The sequence below is a fragment of the Cibotium barometz genome, chromosome 14 (genome assembly GCF_041138505.1).
Source record: "Cibotium barometz isolate CiBa-2024 chromosome 14, ASM4113850v1, whole genome shotgun sequence".
NCBI lineage: Eukaryota > Viridiplantae > Streptophyta > Polypodiopsida > Cyatheales > Cibotiaceae > Cibotium > Cibotium barometz.
The window spans coordinates 56,063,566-56,082,720 of NC_141059.1; the positions used below are offsets into that span (position 1 = coordinate 56,063,566).

Genomic DNA, 19,155 nt, shown 5'->3' on the forward strand with positions numbered 1-19,155 from the left:
GTTCTCTATTGGCCGACCGCAAGAGGAGTACTTCAAGGACTATCCAAAGATACTTCGAGCTTATGAGGAAGCGGTTGGTCCAGATTTATTTGAAGCACTCATAGATGTCTTGTAAGAGGAGTACTTCAAGGACTATCCAAAGATACTTCGAGCTTGTGAGGAAGCGGTTGGTCCAGATTTATTTGAAGCACTCATAGATGTCTTGCAAACAAGACAAATTTAAGAGGGAGGGATTGTACCTCTAGCCCTCTTCATTGTATATATATATATATATATATATATACTGGAATGTAACTAATCATTATTTTGCTCATGTAATGGTTAATTGGACATGCTCTAGTTTGAGTCGGTTGCATACCAGATGAACCAAGGAGCGAGATTTGTATTTGGTTGGCAGCAATGCCAGATGACCCATTGGGCAGCCTTTGTGCCAGATGCCTTGGATTTCATAGTCGGGCAATCAATGCGACCAAATAGCCCATACGACTATTGATGAACAATTGGGCGGTCATAAGTGACCAGATGGCCCAAATGACTCAAATGACTATATTGGATTTCATAGCCGGGCACTCAGTGCAACCAAATGGCCTAGATGACTGTACTGGATTTCATAGTCGAGCCAAATGACTATTGATGAACACTCAGACAGTCATAGGTGACCAAATGGCCCTCATGATTGACTGAGCGGTTTCCTTTGGGAGCTAGATAGCTCAGAACCAGCTTCCAATGAGACCAAAACAAACAATCCATGAATAGGAGGATCTTTACATGTGCATTGCATACTGATGTATGTTTGAATTTCTTTGACTTTGTGTGTTGTTTTTAATGCGTAGAAAATGCTTGGATTTATGGCGCGTAATAGTCCACTAGGCTCCAGACTACCTGGCCAGTACCTGGAATAGCCAGTAGATGCGAATGATGCATACCTATTTGTTGACTACATTGTGTCTAGTCCTTGCAGCAGGTAAGTATGGATTTCTTTTATCTAACACATGTCACAGGTCATGAGGAAGAACCATCAAAGACAAAGCCATTGGTCAAAAATTAGACATTGAGATATATCCAAATGAGCACATAACATCACAAATATGGGGATAACCAAATGCACAAGCTCACCAGATGGGGCTAGCACTTCGAACATATGGATATGCTTGGTACAGTTGTATTCCACAGTTGAGAATAACTGCGATATAAGAGGGAGGGAATGTAACTATTTGGCCTTCCTAGCGCTCTATTCACATGATGGAACCCTTGCCCAGACATTGGACAGGTAGAAGAAGGCATGGGGATACGGACAAAAAGGTTTGCACATGGAAAAGCACCAGTTTTGCCCAAAAAGCAAAGAAAAGCAAAAAGTCAAACTGAGTTGACCATGAGCCAAGAGCTTCACTAGAAAGACGGGATTGAGCCAGACCAAAAAGCAAAAAGCTACTTTTTCAAAAAGCCACTCTAGGGCTAAAAAGCAAGGCCCTAAAGCCAAAAAAGCAAAGCACGAGAACTTTGGTAAAAGATTGGCCTTACTTGTGTAATAATTTAATGTAAAAAGTTAAAAGAGGAAAGCAAAGCAAAAACAAAAGCTTGGCTAGCTTTCTGGCAAAAAGCAGGACCCCTCCCACAGGTATAAAACAAGCATGAGCCTCTCTTCATCAAGGGGAACAAGATTGTTGAAGGGTGGAGCTCATCATCACCATCATAATCTAATTGGGGAGCTCATCATCGTCATCCTGACCAAGTGTGGGGATTTATCTCACCGCCTAGCTGCGCCGCCTGAACCGCCACCTATGCTAGCCAATACCCGCGCCTGCACCACCAACCAGCGTGTTTACCTGCGCCTACCAACGCTGCCGCCTATGCTGAACCAACACCTGTCTGTACCGCCGCTTGTGTGGCCAGCGCTAACCGTACTGCTGCCAGCGTTGTCGCCGCCTACTGATCCGGACGATACAGTTGAACTATGTCACGACCCTGTGTTTTTCTCTGGACAAGATGCAGGTGTGCACGCGAACATGGTGGACAGTGTGAATGGCATCAGGTTGGAGTCAAAAAGGGAGCCCATATGTGGACAACCCCAAGTGTGAAGGGGACCAAGTGATTAAAGTCTCTCATAACCCATGGGGACAAAGGGTTTTGGTGGGGACAAAGGGTTAAAAACCTTTAAAATCTTTATAATGCCTTTTATGAAGGGATCGTGGCCCTTATGCTATTTTGGGGCCACGTGTGCTTTTTGGGAAGAAGAGGGGCTGGCAGGCAAAAGAGGCGCCTTTCTCTTGAGGAAACGTGTGCTTTTTGGAAAAAAGAGGGGCTGCCAGGCAAAAGAGACGCCTTTCTCTTGAGGAAACGTGTGCTTTTTGGGAGAGGAGGACTGCATGCTGGCTGCGCACAGGGGAAAACATGCAGGTCTGTACGACTGTACGGGCAGCTGTACGGGCAGGACAGAAACAGGCGCTGTTGGACAGTTCTGCTGCAGTCGACGCTGGACAGATCTGGTTGTGCAGGTACAGGCGTGTACAGGTTGTTGGTACAGGCAGCGCAGGCAAGTACGACAGCAGGTACAATACTGTACGATTGCTGGTACAGTAGACTGCTCGTGGGCTAGACTGCAGGTACAGGTCGGCTGCGTGGAGGAGAAGACAGTCGGGCAGGGGCTGAATAGAGCGTAGATCTCTTCCCCTTCCTGGTGAAAAGCTGGCGCAAAGAGACTGTCTGCATGGACTCCACGTGGATGGACTGCAGAGGTGCTGGACTGTACAGGGCATGAGAGGTTCTCTTGGAAAGAAGGGGATTGCAGGAGAAACAGGGGCGTACATGTGGGGACAGCCAGTATTGTTTTCTCTCTCTCTCTCTCTCTCTCCCTCTGCTGAAAAGTAGACAAGGGCTGGTTTCTTTGGACACAAAGGTGGACAGGGGCTGGTTATTCATGAACATAGACATCATGTCGATGGCGTTCAACTGATGAGACTTTCAGCTTCTCTTTGCTTTGGATTCGGGACTGTTTTGGGACAGTCTATGGGCTGTTTTTGTTTGGTTGCAAATTCAGCTATGTGCTTGGGTTTTTGGCTGCAAGTACAGGTCATTTGGTTATGTTTCTTGGTATGGGAGTGATGCAAGCTCGCATGGCTGCGTGCTCATGGAGCAGATTGTTTTCTTCCTGCTAGAAAGGAACAGTGGGACCTACAGTTATGGGCATCTCTATGTTGCCAGATGTTTCATGAGGGAACAGGTAACTAGATGTATGGAAACAGGACAGAAGTTTCAAAGGGAAACAGGCCTAAGGGTTTCATGTGGAAACAGGTCGTAGGTTTTTCTCGAAGAAACATGTTTTTGGGTTTCTCCAGGAGATAGGTCACATGCAGGCAGAAGGTATAAGAATGGACACATGTTTGGTACAGCCTTGCTACTGATTAGACAGGGGACAGGGAATCCATGACAGAGATGGATAGTACCCTTGGAAGGTAGAGAGGGTTTGTACAGGTGTGTCGACTGTATGGTATGCTGTGCTGTGATATTCTTTTGAGAGACAGTTTGGGAGTCTGTGTTGTGATGCAGAAGCACTGGATGTGTCAGGGTGTGATGCTGTTCATAGTGTGAGAGGCTATGGATGGTTGTGGCAGCCCTGATCATGGGAGAAAGCTTCTGTATGCAGACTCAATGTGAGAGAGGCTTTCGATGTGAACATTGGCTGGACTTGTTTGTGGATGCCGAGTGGACAAGAAGCCAGATGCAGGTTCTTTGCAGGCTTCAAGGGTTCTACTGCGACGGCTGAGTTCCCAGCCTTATATTGTAATCAAAGCTCTTATAATCAATCAAAGAAATACCGCAAGGGGCGCCACTGCGATTTGGGGCCAATCGGTGTCCGTGTACTGTTTGCAGGAGCACTCTAGCTCCCCCTGTTTGTTTTCCTTTTCTAGGTCCTCAATGGCGTTGAAGTGTTTTATGTCCGAGTGTTTGTTTCACCGCCCGTCAGGCCGGTTTACATGGTTCCGTTGCCGGGACACATCGTCGACTTTCTCAAGGAGGCGAGCCCGTGGTTGTCACATCAAAAGCTTCAACATGAGGAAAGTGAAAAGGAAGTGCAGGACACAGTACAGGATTTTGTGTCTTTGCCTATATGAGGTGAAGAGCAAGAGCTGAAGATGAAGCTCAGGAGAAAAGACACCAAGGCCAAGAAGTAGTCGGCCAGGAACAAGAAGCAGTTGAAGTGTTATGGTGCAGGAGATGCGTTGAAGGCTATGGCTTTCGACAATTTGTCACCGGTGGTATCTTCATAGAGGCTTCATGGGTTCGGAAGACAGTTTCTTTCTATGTTTAGCAGTGGTGATCTACTATGCTTCATCGAGGACTTGTGCTTATCACTTGGGTGGAGTGCAAGCAGGTTTTGGGTGCCTGAGGATGTATCAGATGAGGCTCAGATGGAAGTGGAGGAACTTGACGAGGTTCTTATTCCTGAGCATATACTGGCACATAAGGAAAGAAAGGTACAGGGTAAGGTTTCCCGTCGCTATCCTGTGAGGTTCAAGAGCTGTTCACTGATGGATACGAAGTGGATGGAGGAGGTTCACTGATGGATGCGAAGTGGATGGAGGAGGGTGACTTAGCAGATTCACCTCAGGAGTTGCAGCTTTATCTTGATGCCTTTGAGTTGGAGTCGACTCTTGTTACGGCTCATTCAGGTTCAGCAGAGCATGGGTCTGGAGCATTGCCTGATGCTCAAGAGGGGGGTAGCACCTCCACAACCTTGTTACAGACAGGAGTCGCTTGGTGACATCTTTGTATTCACCCGAAGGTACTGAGGCTGACAATACATCTGCTTATGGGACTTCTATGATCTTGTGTTCTAGACACATGAGATGGTAAAGTTGAGTATGGTTCACAGTCGCGCGCACCTTGAACTATAACTGCAACTATGGATAACTCTATGGAGGACATAAGTCTTGCGAGCAGTCCTAGAGTTGGTTTGGTTCATGGAAATATGGATCGAATTCTATTTGTGCATGTATGCATACACTTTTTAAGGTAGAGGTATTTTTGTATTCTGGTGCCATTGGATCCTGGTACCATTGAGAATACATTGGGAAATACTCTGCATTGTGTTGAGTGCTGCATGTATGTTGGTATGATACGTCAAGTGCTTTATTATGTTCATGGATGCACCACTGGGTGTAACTCCTGCGGGATGGCCATGAGACATATGTGGGAAAGTACTTAGTGGATGTAGTGTTTGGATGCATTGAGTGCTTTCATATGCTCATGTTGTACCATCAGTCGTGGGTCCTGCAAGATGTCCATGGGCGTAAGGCTTGCGAGCAGCCCTTAGACTGTTACTTTGGATTAGGTAGAGCATTTTGAGGAGCATATTGTTTGCGAATGCATATATGTGTCATTGCATATGTTTGTCATATGTAGAATGATGCATGGTTTTGTTTTTGGCTAACACAGTTAACGTGTTTCCATTTGGTTTTAGACTTTTGCTGTAGGTTCTAAAGGAACAAGCAAGAGGACACTGTGACTTATTGTGCAGGATGATTATTTTATCACCCAGATGCATTGGAAGCCCATTGTTTTTGTCGTATGGGGTGTCTTTGCTCATAAGATGCCTTACTGTGCCATTGAGTGCAATCGAGGACGCTTGCCATTTTTCAAGAGGGGGGTATGTCACGACCCTGTGTTTTTCTCTGGACAAGATGCAAGTGTGCACGGGGACATGGTGGACAGTGTGAATGGCATCAGGTTGGAGTCAAAAAGGGAGCCCATATGTGGACAACCCCAAGTGTGAAGGGGGCCAAGTGATTAAAGTCTCTCATAACCCATGGGGACAAAGGGCTTTGGTGGGGACAAAGGTTTAAAAACCTTTAAAATCTTTATAATGCCTTTTATGGAGGGATCGTGGCCCTTATGCTATTTTGGGGCCATGTGTGCTTTTTGGGAAGAAGAGGGGCTGGCAGGCAAAAGAGGCGCCTTTCTCTTGAGGAAACGTGTGCTTTTTGGAAAAAGGAGGGGCTGCCAGGCAAAAGAGGCGCCTTTCTCTTGAGGAAACGTGTGCTTTTTGGGAGAGGAGGACTGCATGCTGGCTGCGCACAGGGGAATACATGCAGGTCTGTACGACTGTACGGACAGGACAGAAACAGGCGCTGTTGGACAGTTATGCTGCAGTCAGCGCTGGACAGATCTGGTTGTGCAGGTACAGGCGTGTACAGGTTGTTGGTACAAGCAGCGCAGGCAAGTACGACAGTAGGTACAATACTGTACGACTGCTGGTACAGTAGACTGCTCGTGGGCTGGACTGCAGGTACAGGTCGGCTGCGTGGAGGAGAAGACAGTCGGGCAGGGACTGAATAGAGCGTAGATCTCTTCCCCTTCCTGGTCAAAAGCTGGCGCAAAGAGACTGTCTGCATGGACTCCACGTGGATGGACTGCAGAGGTGCTAGACTGTACAGGGCATGAGAGGTTCTCTTGGAAAGAGGGGGATTGCAGGGGAAACAAGGGCGTACATGTGGGGACAGCCAGTATTGTTTTCTCTCTCTCTCTCCCTCTGCTGAAAAGTAGACAAGGGCTGGTTTCTTTGGACACAAAGGTGGACAGGGGCTGGTTATTCATGAACATAGACATCATGTCGATGGCGTTCAACTGATGAGACTTTCAGCTTCTCTTTGCTTTGGATTCGGGACTGTTTTGGGACAGTCTATGGGCTGTTTTTGCTTGGTTGCAAATTCAGCTATGTGCTTGGGTTTTTGGCTGCAAGTACAGGTCATTTGGTTATGTTTCTTGGTATGGGTGTCATGTGCATCACAGATGCCATGGACATTCTCAGGGCTAGATCCAGAAGAGGCAAACAGATAAAGACCATGAACCAGATAGAGTCAGAGTGTGGAGCACAAGATACAGAAGTGGCCAGGTTGGACTTGGAGAAAGACGAGGGGGCAGTCGGCTGAGTACAGGAGCTGTCGGCTGTACCAGGAAGCAAGGTGGCTGAAGGCGCATGATGACAAGGCAAGATAACCAAGTCGGCTGAGTTAAAAGTCATTTAATGTATTCAGAACTGGCCGACCAGCAGTCGGCCAGCTCCTACCTTGTCCAAGAATCCTATAAAAGGCACCAAGTGCTCATAGAATTAATCATTCAGCCCATTAGGGGTTTGAGTCATTAGGAGTCCTAGTCTAGGGCAGAATCTTGGGTGTTTTACCACCTTTTCAAGAAGGCAGCCAAGGGCTGCAGATATGTACCTTTTTGTACCATAGTATATACTGAATTTCCAGCACTTCTCACTCTCTCTCTACTCTCTCTCTACCTGCGTTTTTGCATCAGATGGTGCGTTTTTGCATCAGAAGGTTTCCAAGAGTGTTTAGGGCTGAAAGAAGACTACCCAGAGCTTCCGCGTGTTACATTGGTATCAGAGCATCAGGCTCAGCAAAGCTAAACGCTGAATCAGTCCCAGATGATGGTGTACAGGTCCAAGGTACACGAAAGTACACGGATTCGAAGCCCAAGGCGGGAACACAGATCGGGAAGAACTCCCAGGAGGTTTGTTGGTGGTGTTCCACAGTGCCAGATGGGGATGGCAGTTCCGTGAGCCAGATAGGTTCTCAGGTAACGGTCCCAAGGGAGGTTGATCCTCCAAGGGTGATGTGAGAGTGCCAGACTCAGTTCCAGGAATGAAGACCAAGACGGTGTTCAGAGTCAGGGCAGGAATGGATTGTGGACTAGAGGAAGACCAGATGCATAGATCTTCATGAGAGAGAGAGTGGTTTGGAGAACAGACCGGATTTTCAGAGAAAAAGGTTTTGCCAGGGATGGATGATGACAGAGGGACTTCGGGATAGGATTGGGATGATGACAGTCATCCAAGAGCAGGTTGGATTCCCGTCATCAAGTTTAGCAGGGGGGGATGTCATGTGCATCACAGATGCCATGGACATTCTCAGGGCTAGATCCAGAAGAGGCAAACAGATAAAGACCATGAACCAGATAGAGTCAGAGTGTGGAGCACAAGATACAGAAGTGGCCAGGTTGGACTTGGAGAAAGACGAGGGGGCAGTCGGCTGAGTACAGGAGCTGTCGGCTGTACCAGGAAGCAAGGTGGCTGAAGGCGCATGATGACAAGGCAAGATAACCAAGTCGGCTGAGTTAAAAGTCATTTAATGTATTCAGAACTGGCCGACCAGCAGTCGGCCAGCTCCTACCTTGTCCAAGAATCCTATAAAAGGCACCAAGTGCTCATAGAATTAATCATTCAGCCCACTAGGGGTTTGAGTCATTAGGAGTCCTAGTCTAGGGCAGAATCTTGGGTGTTTTACCACCTTTTCAAGAAGGCAGCCAAGGGCTACAGATATGTACCTTTTGTACCATAGTATATACTGAATTTCCAGCACTTCTCACTCTCTCTCTCTACTCTCTCTCTACCTGCGTTTTTGCATCAGATGGTGCGTTTTTGCATCAGAAGGTTTCCAAGAGTGTTAAGGGCTGAAAGAAGACTACCCAGAGCTTCCGCGTGTTACAATGGGAGTGATGCAAGCTCGCACGGCTGCGTGCTCATGGAGCAGATTGTTTTCTTCCTGCTAGAAAGGAACAGTGGGACCTACAGTTATGGGCATCTCTATGTTGCCAGATGTTTCATGAGGGAACAGGTAACTAGATGTATGGAAACAGGACAGAAGTTTCAAAGGGAAACAGGCCTAAGGGTTTCATGTGGAAACAGGTCGTAGGTTTTTCTCGAAGAAACATGTTTTTGGGTTTCTCCAAGAGATAGGTCACATGCAGGCAGAAGGTACAGGAATGGACACATGTTTGGTACAGCCTTGCTACTGATTAGACAGGGGACAGGGAATCCATGACAGAGATGGATAGTACCCTTGGAAGGTAGAGAGGGTTTGTACAAGTGTGTCGACTGTATGGTATGCTGTGCTGTGATATTCTTTTGAGAGACAGTTTGGGAGTCTGTGTTGTGATGCAGAAGCACTGGATGTGTCAAGGTGTGATGCTGTTCATAGTGTGAGAGGCTATGGATGGTTGTGGCAGCCCTGATCATGGGAGAAAGCTTCTGTATGCAGACTCAATGTGAGAGAGTCTTTCGATGTGAACATTGGCTGGACTTGTTTGTGGATGCCAAGTGGACAAGAAGCCAGATGCAGGTTCTTTGCAGGCTTCAAGGGTTCTACTGCGACGGCTGAGTTCCCAGCCTTATATTGTAATCAAAGCTCTTATAATCAATCAAAGAAATACCGCAAGGGGCGCCACTGCGATTTGGGGCCAATCGGTGTCCGTGTACTGTTTGCAGGAGCACTCTAGCTCCCCCTGTTTGTTTTCCTTTTCTAGGTCCTCAATGGCGTTGAAGTGTTTTATGTCCGAGTGTTTGTTTCACCGCCCGTCAGGCCGGTTTACAAACTACCTCTGCTAACTATACTGCCATCAATTACCATGAAGTTGTGGACCTGTCCCAACCCGTACATCTGCCTTTTGGGCTTTGTGGAATACTTTCTACTCCAGATGGGCATCAAACTTACATTCTTTTTTAAGTGCTTCAAAGCGATGGACACGTTCATGGCAACATTTTGAAAGGCCAAGGTAGAATCACCTAGGATTGTGAAGCAATCCAAGACCATGAGCGTTGACCCAAGGAAGAGAGAGTTTCCAAGACAGGAGTTCACGGGAGACATGATCACAGGAGGAGGTGTTTTCAAGGAGGTGCCATTGCCTTGGATGCACGTGCCAAAGTCAAAACCAAAACCAGAGCCAAAGCTAGAGCCAAAAGCCAAACCAGAACCAGAACAGCAGATTGAGCAGGTGGATCTTTCCAAATCCTATTCCGGAAGGATGAGGTCAACCCGATTGTTTCCAAGGAGGTGGATCTCTCCAAATCCTATTTGGAGGAGAATGAGCGTCAACCTGACAGTTTCAAAGGAGCTTCTAGAAAATCTATCCAAATCCCGTGTGATGAGGACGAAGAGACTGAAAAGATGCAGGGGAGAAGAGAGCTTGAGCTCTTGCAAGCGCACACACACTCACACAAACCCTAGAAGAGAATACACAAGGTGAGAGGCTGAAAATTCTTCTTCTTCTTCACACAACAAAAGAGGTCTACAAAGAAGATAAAGTGACTAACACACAAAAGAGTATATACAAGCGGTTCATAATGCGAACACGCTAAGTGGAGTGGGTAGGTGTAGACTAGTTGGTGTAGTCTAACTGTAGAATCTCTGACGAAGATATGTTAGTGCCAGCTACCAAACCCACCAGCGATGTAAATGTCAAACGGTCATGCAAGCGCCTCGTGTCGTGAGTGTCAAGTCATGTTGAGCTTAACATCTCAACACTCCCCCTCAAGCTCAACTCCAGCTCATAAACTACAAGCATATCTCGAAATCTGCAGAGCTTCTCAGCTCCCAAGGCCTTCGTGAAGATGTCAGCGACCCGATCCTGTAATGTAGACTAAGTCGATGTCACCTGCCAAGACTCTCTCCCTGATGAAGTGGTAATGTACCTCAATGTGTTTCGTGCACGCATGGAAAACTGGGTTCCTAGCCAACTGTATACTCCTAAGATTGTCACAATATATGACAACCTTTCTCTCCACATGCAACCCCAAATCAACAAGTAGCTTGCGTAACCAAGCTACCTCACACGCTGCCACTGCAGCTCCTCTATACTCTGCCTCTGTACTTGACAAGGCAACTATGGGCTGCTTCTTGCTGCTCCATGTCACAGCAACACTCCCAATGAAAACATAAATCCACTAGTAGATCTCCTGTCTGAGATTCTACCTGCCCAATCTGTATCTGTGTACCCATATAGCTCCAATGGTACACCTGCTGCATAAAACAATGCATAATCAACAATGGCCCTCAAATACCGAAGTGTGCATCACACACTATCAAGATATGGTTTGCGCGAAACCTGCATAAACTGACTCTCTAAGCCAACAGTGTAACTCAAATCTAGCCTGCTGATCGTGACATAGATCAAACTCCCTACAGTCTTCCTGTACATAGTGGGATCCTCCAACACATAACCTGCATCTGCACTAAGCTTGCCATTTTAATCTAATGACACTGAGATTGACTTACAATCAGCCATCCCATACTTGGATATGTCCAATACACACTCTCTCTTTGACAGCCAAATACCATCAGATGTGCGAATGACCTCAATTCCCAAAAAGTAGCGTAGATCTCCCAAATCCTTCATCTCAAACTTTCTTTTGAAAGACTTTCCATATGCTCAATCTCATCCAAGTTGTCACCCCCAACAATAAGATCATCTACATAGATGGTGATCATCACAATACCCTTATCACTCTTGCGCACATACAAAGAGTGATCTGTATCTGTCATATGAAAACCAATAGTGATAAGATACTCAACAATCTTGTCATGACATGCTCGTGGAGCTTGCTTCAGCCCATACAAAGCCTTACGAAGCTTACATACATAGAATGGGTGACCTATATCCTCAAAACGGATGACCTATATCCTCAAAACCAAGCAGCTGATCTATATAGACTTCTTTTTGCAAGTTAGCATGCAAGAACGCATTTTTTACATCCATCTGATGTAAAAACCAACCTTTAGTTACAGCCACTACAATTACAACTCTCACAGTTTGCCATCTTTGCAACCGGAGCAAATGTCTCCTCATAATCAATCCCATGTGTCTGCGTATATCCTTTGGCTACCAATCTAGCCTTGTACCTGCTTAAGCTACCATCACTGTTATATTTCACCTTATACAAGCTACCATCACTGTTATATTTCACCTTATACATCCACTTACAACCAATAGCTTTCTTGCCTTCAGGCAATGGCACCAAATCCCAAGTCCCATACAATGCATCCATAGCTTTCTCCCAACACACATTTTCAATAGCCTCATTAAAACATGTGGGTTCTACAACCTGCACAACTTTTGCCATATAAGCATAGTGATGTGCCACATAACCATCATAAGTCAACCCCTGCACAGTGTTTTTGACTCCTCCAGATCTTCGTAACTTTGCATTCATAGCTTCCATAGCCTTCTTCACACCAGGTGTCCTCATTGCCAGAATCCCAAGCTCCTCATCAAGGCTCATCTCCGAGCCACTAGACTCTCCATCAACAAGAGAATGCCCTGCAGAAATATCAAGCATACCAAGGGACTCAACCACTTTCTCCTTGCCTTTATGTGATGTACCAACTACATTTCTAGGACTGGTATTATGACGCAACTTGCCACTCCATGGTCTATCAACAAAACCACTGGATGAGGACTCTCCTGGTCCACTCAATGACTGTGATTACTAACTTGCATTCTGTGCAACCACGTCTCCTACATCAACCCCAACAGCATCTTTTTCAGCAGCATACCAACTACTCATCTCATCAAATACAACATCGTGCTTATCCTCAATTCACATGTAGCAAGATTATAGCATCTATCTCTTTTGCTCAAGAGAATACCCAATAAACACACATTTTTCTGTCTTTGGATCCAGTTTAGTACGCAACTCATCTGGCACATGCACATATGCAATAAATTCAAAGACTTTTAAGTAAGACAAATCAGGTTTCTTGCCAGGGAACTTCTCCTCTGGCGTTACATCATGTATACGATAGAAGTGAAAGAGAACCATATGCTCTGATACCAATGTAACTTGGTTGAACATAATGCTATCAATACACTAAGATTTGATGGACACTTGCTCATATACAAGAAGTAATTTGCTGAATTAACAAGAGACACACAATGAGCCGGAAGGTCGACCCCTCTCTCAAATAAAGTATATTGATCTTGGGAGAATCAAGTACATAGTGTCATGGGCATTTCTGACCAGATTTCCATACCAATGCATATGAATACAGTATTGCAAACAAGTGGTTGTCGATGTAGACTTGCAATCCACACTACCCTCTCAAGTGCCCATGTTCCCTACCATCTGCTCTCTATTGTTTCATCAACACATGGTAGCAACAATCTGCAAGAGAGCACATAGGACAAGAACACACTACACAGGATATGTGATCTCGTAATCCGGTTCCTCTCTCCTGCTACTTGCTTCCATATTCAAGCATAAAAGCTTACCAATTGTAAGTAGAGTCGATTTGACAACCGAAGTCTTCGCGATGGAAGTCCTTAGAGTGATGAGATCTTCGATTTGTCGCATTTCTTCGCGACAAAAGTCTTCAAGAGGATGAAGAGAACCTTGGAAAGCTTCCCCTATGGTTCAACTTGAGAAAGGAGGATTGAAATTAGGGTTTTCAGCAAAAAGACCAGAAATTACAGCAATAAAGACAGCTGTTTTGCTGAATTTCAGTCATTGGGAGTGTAGGAGAGTGATTAGCATCCGGAAACACTCTTGGAAGCTTGAGAAACACCTTAGCAAGCTTGAAAATGGAGTTGAGAAGGAGAAAATGCAGAAAATGCAGCCCAACAGCCCTCATGAAGGAGGTGCCAATCTCTAGAGAGAGGAGTGAGATGGTGAGTTTTCCAGTGTAGGTGGCAGGCAAGTGCTTTGTGGAGCAAGCTAGAGTGGACACATGGCTAGTCACTCCCTTTGTACAAAGGAGATAAGGTCTGGGCGGTGGACATTGGGTGTGTGAACACTGGGCTGGTCATAATTTATAAGTGAGTTTTAGTCGCCCAAAACTTAATGAAGTGTGTACACACTCACTTATAAATTAGTGCTAACTCCCAAGGCTAGGTTTATGACCAATACTTACCACCTGTCACATGCCACATAACCATGTCAGCAGACAATTTCACACGCACGATTTGTGGGCGGGCGTCCCCTTACCCGAAACTACACATTGGTCAAGCAAGCATGAAAACAACATGCAATTTCAATTGCAAGCAAGCACATAAAGATGCTATGCAATGCAGCATTGGTATAGACAATCCCCGTTCATGAGACTATACCAAAATAGACGTGCTCCAAGCAAGTACACGAGGTACCAGACCCAATGGAACACCAATTCCACCAGGTATTTCCGAGCATGTACACAACAGTACAAGTTCCAACGGAAAGCCAAGTCCACAGTATCACATGAGTGGCATCAATCTCCAGCATATACAACTACCATGGACACCAATCCAATGTACATACATGATGAGAAAGCACGGGTGTACCAATTGGGTGGCCAAATGGTGATATCTACAAAGAAGATAAAGTGACTAACACACATTATAGAGTATATACAGGCAGTTCAAATGTGAACACGCTAAGTGGGGATAGGTGTGGACTAGTCGATGTAGTCCAGATGTAGAATCTCTCGCGAAGATATGTCGGTGCCAGCTACCAAACCCTTGACATCTCAACAGAGACTACTTGTGATTCAAAAGATCCAAAGAACGTGAAGACCAAGTCAAAGAGCTTAGGAATCGAGCCAGTGGATATGAAGTGGAGTCTTCCGTTGGACCAGAACGGAATACAAGTAAAGGTGTATGAATTACCCCAGTGCTCCAAGCATAGCACGAGGGGATGTCATGTATCCTTTAATCCCGATGCTCATGGAAATGCTTATCCCATTAGCAGATATATGGGCAAGATAAGAGGCAGAATATGGTCCGATGGAATATGGTCCGATAGGCAGTCTTGGCAACCCAAATGATGTCCAAAAGTACCCAGGACATAGCCCAATGGTTGGGGCACAAGCTGGACACATTATGAACAAAAGTCTCTTGTTCGATTGCAAGTAGAGAGGACTCCATGGATCTTTGGTATACATCATGAAGCTTTGAATCAACAAGATCATTGTATATATAGCATGTTTTGGCAATATTCAGTAGATTACATCTATATCTCCTCCTCTTCTATGTCTGTGCTAAACATAGGATTGGCGTTAATCTTCTTTGCTTAGTGTTGATCAAGAACAAGCTTTCACAATGCATGTCACACAACTCTACCTAGACACAACAAGCCCTAGCGTCCCATACCACCAAGTCACCCGCATGCCTAGAGCTACGCCTAGCCCTAAGGTCCAAGGCAACTCATAGACGTCTTCACCATAAGGATTCCTCGTCATAATCAGGATTGAGCCCAATGTGCTCTTTTATAGTCTAGTACTAGCTATTATTAGCACCTAGCCCTGTTATTAGGCTTTTTGTTGTTTTTAGCCAATAGTATGCGTTTAAGCCATCCCAGGCCAATCTAGACCTCATCCTTGTGAGCCCTTAGTTCCTAGGCCAGTCCTTTCAACCCCCATGCCCAACTAAGCCTAACTTATGGGTTAGCTTTTTAGCCCAACTCTCAGCCTTAACTGATCCTAGGTTAACACATCCCCTCAACCCTAGGTCCTCCACCCCTAGTTAATGCTGGCCTCAGCCCAGCTCCAGACGTAACAGCGTCCCTAGGGCCTGCTGTCCACCACGATCCCGTATCATGCGAGATATGCCCCATCTACACAGCTTTCCATGCTTTGTTCTGTTCTGTTCCAGCCTACAAATCAAGGCTGGCAAATGCAGGACTGTCTAGCACAATCTTTGCTCAAGTGCAGGTATGGGTATTGCAAACAAGTTTGGCAAAATATTGCTCTCCTTTGCGAAAGGGTAACATAATTACTGGCACTATGAGCAACAATGTGAATCTTTTACTCTAAGAGTCACAAAGCGTACATACTTTTGAACTAGAGGTATAGTTTCATGATACCATATGGGGCTTGGGTTCCATACAGACATCTGGATATGAAAGACTCACATTCAAGTGTGGCAGGCGGGCCTCACTTTCTAAGTACTCGGTTCCATGTTCTCATCTTCACATTCAATCTCTGGGCATTGAGTATCAATATCATAGCAATTCCAGAACCAGGTAGAATGACCTTAACTACCAACCAGCTAAAAGTAGAACAGATAAATGCTCGTATTATACCACCACTTACAGAGGCAAACATCTTGGATTCAAAATAAGGCAATGAAAGTAAAAAGCACTTACCGGGATTAGGGAAAATCCTCCGAGGATCATTGAGACAGGATAGGAATAAAGCATTTTTAGGGTTAAAAATTTCCCTGCATATCAGATAGAACCATTCCCGCAAAACTCCTGGTCCAGTTGCTTCCTCGGTAGCAAACTCCACAGACAGTCCTCCTTGTAAAGCATCAGCTTTCACACTTTCGAATGCATGAAATGACTCGGGAAGCAAACGGTCCCGGTGAATGAAAATGTCGTGTCTTTCTTCATAGTCATCTTGTGGTTCAGGAAGCATTCCTAAAACAACCCTCCTTTTTGACTCAAAATCTAAAAGGAACTTGTGCTCAAGTAGCCAGAAGTGATCGTTCTGCCACCCCGATTGCTGGATCATCATATTCAAGGCCTTACAGTGAGAACTGAGGATTGTGAGCAGGGTCTCCATGCATCCTTCGTACATTTTAGCTATCACATTCAACCCTTTCAGCACAGCTAGAATGGGAGCCCAATTGAAGGGCCGGTTGTGCAGTGCTTCTTCCACTTTTCCTAAACAACTATCAATCTCAAATAGCAATCCATGGAAAATTGCAAGGAGCCAGGCATAGGATCCAATCTCTCCACCTCTTCTATCCACATCATCGTCAAGCATTCTATCCACCAGCGCACCCTCTACAATCACATCATTCCTGTGCATGACTTTTAAGTTTCTCTCTTCTAAGCATCTAAAACTGGCTAAAGGAGTGTCTCTTAAGCTATTTAAAGAACTCGAGGCTTCAACACCTCTGCAAGCCTCCATTGCTTTGCATAGTGGTGTTACAAAAGCTGTAAAGTCATGCCCTTCCTTTGCTTCCAAGTGTAAGATTGAAGGCAATTCATTCGCTGCATGAGCCCCATAAAACCTTGCTGTGAGGCACAAGCTCAAAAAGAGCTTCGAAGCAAGTTCAGAGACAAATGGAGCAAAGTCATGCACAATGCTTTCTGCTTTTGCATCATTGAAATAAGCACTTCCATGAGCAACCCAAACTGTATCCAGAATGCAAGCAAGAGCATTCCGACAAGTGTAATAAAGACCATGGCATGGTGCACTCTTTGCAAGCAGTTTGCAGAAATCCAGAAGCAAGGGTGCACAGTAATAGTGAGTGTCTGTTGATAAGTAGTCATCATTGGCACTAACAAATAGCTTGATAGAGTCCTCTGCACATTCTTGATTGGTTTCAACAGGTGAAAGAAGCAGGATGACCAATGCAGAAGTTGCTCCTGCAAGTTGGAAGACCTGCATATGATCCAATATAGGAAGTGACTCTGCCGCCAAATTCAGAAATTCTTTCACATTTGTGCGTATCTTATCCTGAGCCTGCATCAACTTCAATTTAGAACGCCTTCCATCCTCTCTTATGGAAGATACAAGGTGAATAGTAGCCACCAAATCATTCACCAGCTGCCAGGACCGATGAAGTGGTGTGCTCAGCATCCTAGCTACAAGGTGTAGTGTTGCATCATTACTCACTTGGCATTCTTCAAGTGTCTGATGCTGCTGCAGCTGCCTACCAAAATAAATAAGCCGCTGCTCTGAGATTGGGAGCCCCGTTTTTAGAGAGATTTGCCTATGAACCGATTCAATACTATCTTGTGCATTTGCATGAAGAACAATAGTCCTACCATCAAGAAATGTTCGGACAAAGAACTGGACCTCAGGGTTACTTGCGTCTGGATTAGCACTATAGCCAGGAATCCGGAAGCATTCGTTGGACAAGCTAGTCCCATCAGAAGTCGAACAAGTTTCACATATAGAAACTGCACTACAGTATCCATAATCATCTGAGGTTTTGCTAGTGTTGCTTACACTTGTCCCATCTGCTTTGATGTCCTGGCCAAAAAGCAAATCTCTATCCAGGCATCTTAACCTTGAGTTTGCTGGCCCAAGCACAGCACTCAAGCCGCAACATCCATCATCCTCGATCTCTGATACCACCAGGCCTCCTTGCATTTCTGGGCAAACCTCTGGCTGGAGAACAGTTAAGCAATCAGACAGAATTGTCAAATGACCATCAACACAAGCCTCCTGCATCTCCTCTCTCAACTCTCGTTTGGGTCGAAATTCACCCATGCCAAGGTCCAACTCCTCGAGCTTCCTCTTCATACAGACTGTTCGAGAGGTTAACCACTCTTCAAGTGACAACCTATCCATGCTTCTATCGTTTCTTCCTTCCCCCGTTCCAAAAGAAAGTGCAGCAATGGTTTCCTCTGCCTCTCTTGCCTCCATCTCCGTGGTTAACCTAGCCTGACATACGTGGCTGACAAAGCTCCTTATGGCATACTGAAACAATCATATCCGAGAGAAAAGTCCAGCTTGTATATCAACTAAGTTCAGACTATAGTCAGGCTCGGTCCAGCATGGACTAGATTTTGGCAGCTTAGAGGGCAGATGACACCACAAGTATCATCTGGTGAGCACGGGCCTGAAACGAAAGTACGACCACCTGTCAAGAAAAGAACATAGCGTTTCCTTGCAAGTCCTCATGCAATCCACAAGTGAAGCTGGAAAAGTGCAAAACGGATCTTGCAATTCGGGTGCCTCGCTCTTTGTTATGTAGCGATGGGGTGGGAAATTTTTCCCGGAAAAAAAAAATTGTGAACGGTTTTCCCTAATCGCTAGTTGTCTTCAGCAATTTCAAGGCTTTACTTAAATCTCCAGGTTTTTCCCTAATCTGGAGCTAGAGGAGAACGCTAAGGTAACAAAGCTCGGTTTCTGTTGCAGAATCTGATGAATATGGAGGGTTGAAGTAGAACCCTAGCTTTGAAGATGGAAACCCTAAATTATGAAACAATTGCAATAGAAACATGAAGACCAACCTGGTCCCATCAGCAGAGGAGGTCTAGGGTTTTCAGACCTGCGAGAGGAAGAAACTCTCGGCCTGCGAAACCCTAATACCTGCAGAATCCGAGCGCAGGAGAAAGGAAGAGAGCAAAGTGACTCCTTGTCGTCGAGACCCAGCGATTAAGCAATCACTAAATCGCGATTAGTATATTAATAATTCATATTACTTGCGTTGATAATTGTGCCCGCGTCGCTTATCAACAGATTATTACGTGTTTACCCCTGGGGCCCGCTTACGCCCGCCATGCCACGTGTCCGCATCAGGTTGCAAGGAATAAACTCTCTAACATCTCGCGCGCGCGCTCTCTCTCTCTCTCTCTCTCTCTCTCGCTATCTCCCGTATATGCCCTCCTGTTGCCGTTAATGGCTCTCTTTTTGACTCTCTTTTTTTCTCTTTCTAAACCCCTCT

At 45.6% G+C, this 19,155-nt stretch overlaps 1 protein-coding gene across 2 annotated transcripts in view; it reads right to left on the bottom strand.

The window, feature by feature from the left end:
• The window catches only part of LOC147632227 (E3 ubiquitin-protein ligase UPL5-like), a 90,105-nt gene extending 71,182 nt beyond the window's left edge, over positions 1 to 18,923 (bottom strand). Inside the window, exons 1-2 of one of the 2 annotated variants that reach the window (XM_086808900.1) lie at positions 18,722 to 18,923; positions 15,896 to 18,327 (exon numbers count right to left, since the gene is read on the bottom strand). In XM_086808900.1, coding sequence (XP_086665026.1) covers positions 15,896 to 18,131 — 2,236 coding nt within the window. In that variant the 5' untranslated portion in view covers positions 18,132 to 18,327; positions 18,722 to 18,923. Of the gene's footprint in view, positions 1 to 15,895; positions 18,349 to 18,721 lie in introns of both variants that reach the window. The other variant, XM_086808901.1, reaches the window with a different exon arrangement.
• Positions 18,924 to 19,155: the final 232 nt, after the last annotated feature.